The sequence below is a fragment of the Acyrthosiphon pisum genome, chromosome A1 (assembly GCF_005508785.2).
Source record: "Acyrthosiphon pisum isolate AL4f chromosome A1, pea_aphid_22Mar2018_4r6ur, whole genome shotgun sequence".
Lineage (NCBI taxonomy): Eukaryota > Metazoa > Arthropoda > Insecta > Hemiptera > Aphididae > Acyrthosiphon > Acyrthosiphon pisum.
Genome location: NC_042494.1, coordinates 2,943,355 through 2,949,541, shown reverse-complemented (window position 1 = coordinate 2,949,541; position 6,187 = coordinate 2,943,355). Strand labels below are relative to the sequence as shown.

The window sequence follows — 6,187 nt, the reverse complement described above, 5'->3', positions numbered from 1 at the left end:
GATCGGATCTAATTTCTTAATTTTGAGTTTGTATGAAGTGATTCATTTGTTCATAGTCTTCAATATCCTCAATAACGAACAACATTCCCGGTCGATCAATTTATTTCAAATTGCAAAAAATAATTTTGAAGGCTTCTTCGAGAGTAAAAACTTTTAAAGAACTATCACCTATATTAATTACGAATTATGATAGGTACATTAATTGTATAAAACCAATATCTTTTAAAATGTTAAGTCATTATAAAGTAATTTTTGGTATTATTGAGGTCATTTTTGAAGTCATTTTAACATTTTTTTCGTGTGCATTTTTAAATTTTAGGTCATTAAGTTCCGAGCCGTATTTATAAATATAAACAAATCACGAGAATTATTGAATGTAAAATAATATTACAATTCAAAACAATATCAATTAAACAATTTGAAAAATTAATATAATTTCATCACACTGTAGTGATCCTTCACTAACGCTTACAATTTTGAATTCAATGACGTTTATGTTGAAATAGGTTTTTCAAAGGAAGTGGTTGCAGAGTGACAAGTGACACAGTAAATAAATATAAGGAATTTATTATGGTTTTAAAGTATAATGGTTTAAGTTAAATGTATAAATTAGAGAACAGAGCGAAAAGCATCTGCCTGAAAAATTTGTTGTTAACACTATAGTTAAAAGTATTGGAAATAGACTTAAGCTGGCGGCGATGTGGAGGGCAAGCTCCACAACCAACTAAGTCTTACAAGTGTATGAGTTGTACTAATTCTAAATGTGTTATGGATCTAATCCTATATTTATATAAAATCTATATGGATAAAAACATACACGGTAGAGTCCAGGAGTAGGCTATAAAGGATACCGACAGTAGGTACCTACGTAATACTTTCCCGATTTTTTTTATTCCCGTTAAATACTTTCCCGATTTATTCATTCCTACGTAATAATAATATTGTTCGTGTGTAATTTTTCTCGTGTAAATGCGTAATATTATGGATCGTAGAATCGTGCGACGTACGTGGAGGTAGAACGAACAGAATTTCTACTGTTGGGGACCATTTGGTAATTTGTTACTATGTACCGATGGGACGAACCGAAGTTGTACTGATTTATAATCCAAGACCGTATATACAAGAGTTCGACTTATCACTAGTCGGTTGTCTTTTGTTTTCGTGGATTTCGTGACAGAATATAATTTTTTTTTTTAATTTTCACTGTTTGTATTTGTCTGGCTAAATGATAAATTGGTGCATTTCAAACATTCGTTTTTAATAATACAAATAACATCTCATCAAATTTGTGACTGTGAAATCAAAATTTTTAGGTTTCATTCATGTGCTTTGTACAGTAGGTACTCGGCGAGATTGAAGTAGACATATTATGTAGGTATGTATCGTATTATACTTAAATCAAGAGTATCGATTGGTTCTAGAAATTTAATCGTACAAACAAAAAACGCACATGGAATTTTGAATCATATTATTGGCATGGTTCATTATCCTGGTGCGGGATACTGTGAAATAATTTTGAACCGGTTTAACTTAATAATTTATACTTTATGTTTGTTTTTCTAACCTAACATTACCAATTTATTTTACTCATTGATAATTGTTTTAATACAGAATTATCAATAATGAATATATGAGAGGAAATGGCTTAAGGTTTCTGGAATTGATCGTTGTCATAATTGGCAACGTTTATGTAGGGATCATTTTTTAGAAGAAAACTGTAAGCCGGGAAAAAGCAATTTTTATTTTCAATCTTATGATTGAAATGGTTCTCCTCCTATGTAATACTTCTTGATCTCTATAATTTAATTTTTCATTTTCAATAACATTTTTATTTTAATTTAGGTAGTTATGCTGCTCAAAGTAATGATGTTGAAACTGGAAATAATGTAATTTTACCAATGGAACAAAATATAAGGTGAGTTAATGAAAGTTGTATTTGACTAGATTTTGTTTTTACAATTATTTAAAAATCTAGCAAATTGACTTATTATGATGAAAGTGATTACATATAATCTGAATTTTACAGAGAGGAAAATATTGAAAATGCTGTTGTAAATAATTTTAAATCACCAAGACGGTCACTTAGACTTACTAGAAACAATGAGGATATGAGTAATAAAAATATACCGGTCAGTAAATAATTTTTAATAAACATGGTTAATACAGTCTGATATCTATTTTTTTTATGGTTTTCCATGCTCTTCTTATTGAATATGTAGAGCCACGGTCTTCAACGTCCTGGTTTCTCTTCTTTAATAATTTAGTGCTTCTAATTAGACATCAGTCATATTCTTGTCCACTTATATTTATAAAATAGTTAGTAGTTTGACCAAAAATGTGTGTACTCTTTTTGGAAAACCCTTGGGATATATTTTTTAGCCTATTATACTGTAATTAATCGGGGATCAGTATGATTATAAAATATAAAACCAAAATATTGTCATCTAATAACGCCCAAACAAAGCTGTGTGTATATTTACTATAAAGAAATAATCATCTTGTAGGCTGTTCTTTGTATCATAATATATGAACAAATATGTACACACAACAAGGTACCTACTGAGATTCATTAATTGTAAATATCAATAATTGTTCTTATATTGTTCTAATACCCTCTAGTTTTTACAAAAAATAGTCTTTAGACTATCCTAAATATATAGACTCTATACAAACTAGACTATTGAATGTTATATCGCTAAAATATGTATTTAGCTCATATTATATTTTAATTTCTACTTTATAATTGACAACCTACCTGTTTCTAATTTTAATAAATTTTTTTTAATATGAATTATTTGTTTAAATTTTAAAGGACCATACTTCAGGATCTGGATTACGATGTTCCGTTAAAAACTGCTTTAACAGGCATTCAAAGATTCTTAGTCTCTTTGGCTATTCTAAGGATTTCACGCTCAGAAAAAAGTGGATAGAAAAATGTGAAATAAAAAAAGGTCCTGCTAAAATAGTAAAACCTTGTACAAGAGTTTGTATTACTCATTTTGAACTAGAATGTTTCAAAAATACTGCATTAAAAAATAGATTAAAACCAGGCGCTATTCCATCATTATTTTTTGATAGTGGTAATACAAAAATTGTGAATTTTGCTTATAGCATAATTTTTAAAAAAATTATTGTATCTTATGTATTATATAAAATAATTATTAGTTAATAAATGTTATATTATATAGGTATTAAAATTATTAATTTTTAATATTAAGTAAACGCTACAAAATTATATCTCTAAAACATTTAAAAGTTTCGCATTTAATTATATTAATTATAAACATTTAAACAGCATACTTAAATATTGACAATTATTTATCTGTATAGGTTTCATATTATTCTACGCAAATAATTTAATAAGTTTTAAAATAAAATGTATCAACCTATTTATTGTTGAAATGTAGGTAATAATTTTCTTAGTTTTTAGGAAACTTAAGTATGTACATATTTTTGTTGTTTTATTTTTTATAATATTTGCTACAGTTTACAGATTATTGTATTTTGAACTGTATATATTTAAGACTCAATAAGTTAGAGGTTATTACACCTACATGCCTATAGTACCTACATACCATTTTTACTTCAAATGATTATTAAATATATTTAAACTATACACATCTCAATTAATAATTGAAAAAATGTTATTTTTTTTTATATCAATTAGCTAAAAAAGGTTAATAATATTAATAATATTAAGCCTATCTAATCTACCAACTAAAATATACTTGTCTACAAAATTATCTTATCAAGAAAAGTAACAGAAATGTTTGTATTATTTTGGTATAATTCTATAAGTGTCAATAAAATTTACAAATTATTTAATAGTTAAAAGTATATATAATTTTCAACTTTTGTAGCTAAGAATAGAAAATTTAAAACGAAAATTCTTTTTAATAGTTCATACTATACATCTATTTTTTACTGACATTTCCTACCCATATGTTCAAATCAAAACAAAATTAGGTATACTCTGGCCCACGAGAGTCCATACGTAAACCGCGCATCCATATAGTAATACATGACGTCTGTTTTCTCCCACCATGATGCCATTCCCTCTATTCGGCTACGTGCCCATGCGCAGTGACGGACGCATGCTGACATATGGACTCTCGTGGGCCGGAGTATATATATTAAAACCAAGAATAACTATTATTGTTATTTTGTTTTAATTGAAAAATATTATTCGTGGGTGTATGCAAATATTAGAGTATATTATTATATTTTATAAATTGTAAATTTTGTAAATTTTTACAAAATTATGTTATCCAGAAAAGTAACAGAATTGTTAGTATTATTATAGTAGGTATAATTCTATAAATTTTAATTGTTTGCAATTCCGGAACTATTAACTCTGGGAACAATTTGCAAAATGTATTTGGGGGCCCTAATTAATGTTATTATCTTCACCATTGTAATAATACAACAATTTATTGGCACTTTTTATATTGTTTGGAGAGCGATGAATGTATTAAATGTACAGATATGATGAATTGATAGCACTTATGGTGGACATCAAAGTTATACAATTTTAGATTCACATTTGTTTCTAATCACCCCATTTTATAGTAATTATCATTAATTAATTATTAGAAATAACTATATAAAAATATATCAGTGTTTGGTGAGAACGTCGTTCATGAACGCACGTTTACGCATTCACGTTCATATAATATTATCATAGAACAATATAGAAGCGAAACTCGATCAGCTGATGGGTGAAGTGTTTACCTATGATCTGAAGTCCGAACAATGAAACTGTTTCCGTAACACTGACATGATGTTATACCCGTATTGAAAAACCGTTTCCGCCTAATAGGTAGGGTATTCTGCGCGGGGTCGGGTTGTTTCCACTGTTTACTTTTATCATAGATTACGTATGCCACGCCCCCCTGGAGACCGTGTTCAAGGCTACAATCGCCCGATTCGGCCAATTCACAGAGTTTCGTACCCCTGATATTATAGTGAACGTCACTCATCGTATTTTTTTCAAATAGAACGTGAACGTGAACGACAATTATATTTTTAATGAACTTGATCGATTTTTTAAACGTTCAATTTATTTACCATTTAATAATTAATATATTAATTAATTATAATATTATAATATTTTCCATTATAATTACACTGTATTACTGTAATAGTGTATACGATTAGACGTTAGACAATATGTCAATATAATTCTTAAGCAATTCAGGCACCGCCATCGATGTCACAAAAAAATAGACCTTGGTTAGACTATGGTTTATGGTCGATGGGCCACTTGAAAAAAATTTCCCGGGCCGCTCTGGAGGAACCTGTCCACTCCTGCATTTTAGCGAAAAAATAAAAAGATAAGAAAGATGGACTTTACATTATCAATCATACATTTAATTTAATTTCATTTCATTGTTTACTTTATTATCTTTGAATTACCATTTAACATTTACCTCATTTACTTACAATAAGAAATAAATATAATATTATGATGTATAAAAGTTAACGAATAATAGGGATGTGGAGGGCATAGCCCAGAGGCGGTTTGAGTATAATGTTTTTGGTGCACTGTACCACCAATATTAGGTCAGTGGGTGAGTGGTCTTGGTTGAGTATGTGCTGACCGCAATGTATAATTTTAATGTTTAATAAAGTAATGAAGTACCTAATCATTGAAATAGTAGATAAAAACCTACCTTATGAAAATTATCAAAATATTTTTATAATTGCAGAAACAGGACAGGATTCGCATACCACAGGTACTAAAATATAGTCCAAAATTACTCCAAATTGTTTAAAACATATAAGAAGTATATAAAAAATTTAAGTATATCATCCTCCATAATTTGATAAAATAATCAGCGAGAAATATAAGCTATTGAAGAAACGGGAAAGGATTCCATCGCCACACGTACGCGTAATTATGTCAATATTTTGACTGGACGAGCTATTGTTAATTCAAAAATGAACTAAAACTTATGAAACTTACACCAAAATTTGAGTATATGATACCCTATGTTTTTACAACAAAATTAGAATAAAATATAAATTATTGCGGAAACAAGACGAGATTCCACCGCCTCGGGCGCTGAAATATGGATCAAACTATAGACGGTACGAGCTGTAGTTAATTCAAAAATGAACTAAAACTTATAAAACCTATATCAAAATGTTAAGTATATTACCCCCATAATTTGGTAAGAAATCATGA

General features: G+C 28.4%; 1 protein-coding gene across 1 annotated transcript in view; it reads left to right on the top strand.

Moving 5' to 3' along the window:
• The first annotated feature begins 1,649 nt into the window (after window positions 1–1,649).
• LOC103307900 overlaps window positions 1,650–6,187 on the top strand; it is a 9,364-nt gene continuing 4,826 nt past the window's right edge. Inside the window, exons 1-4 of the mRNA XM_016800822.2 lie at window positions 1,650–1,778; window positions 1,843–1,915; window positions 2,027–2,129; window positions 2,813–3,080. Coding sequence (XP_016656311.1) covers window positions 1,754–1,778; window positions 1,843–1,915; window positions 2,027–2,129; window positions 2,813–3,080 — 469 coding nt within the window. The 5' untranslated portion in view covers window positions 1,650–1,753. The remainder of the gene's footprint in view (window positions 1,779–1,842; window positions 1,916–2,026; window positions 2,130–2,812; window positions 3,081–6,187) is intronic.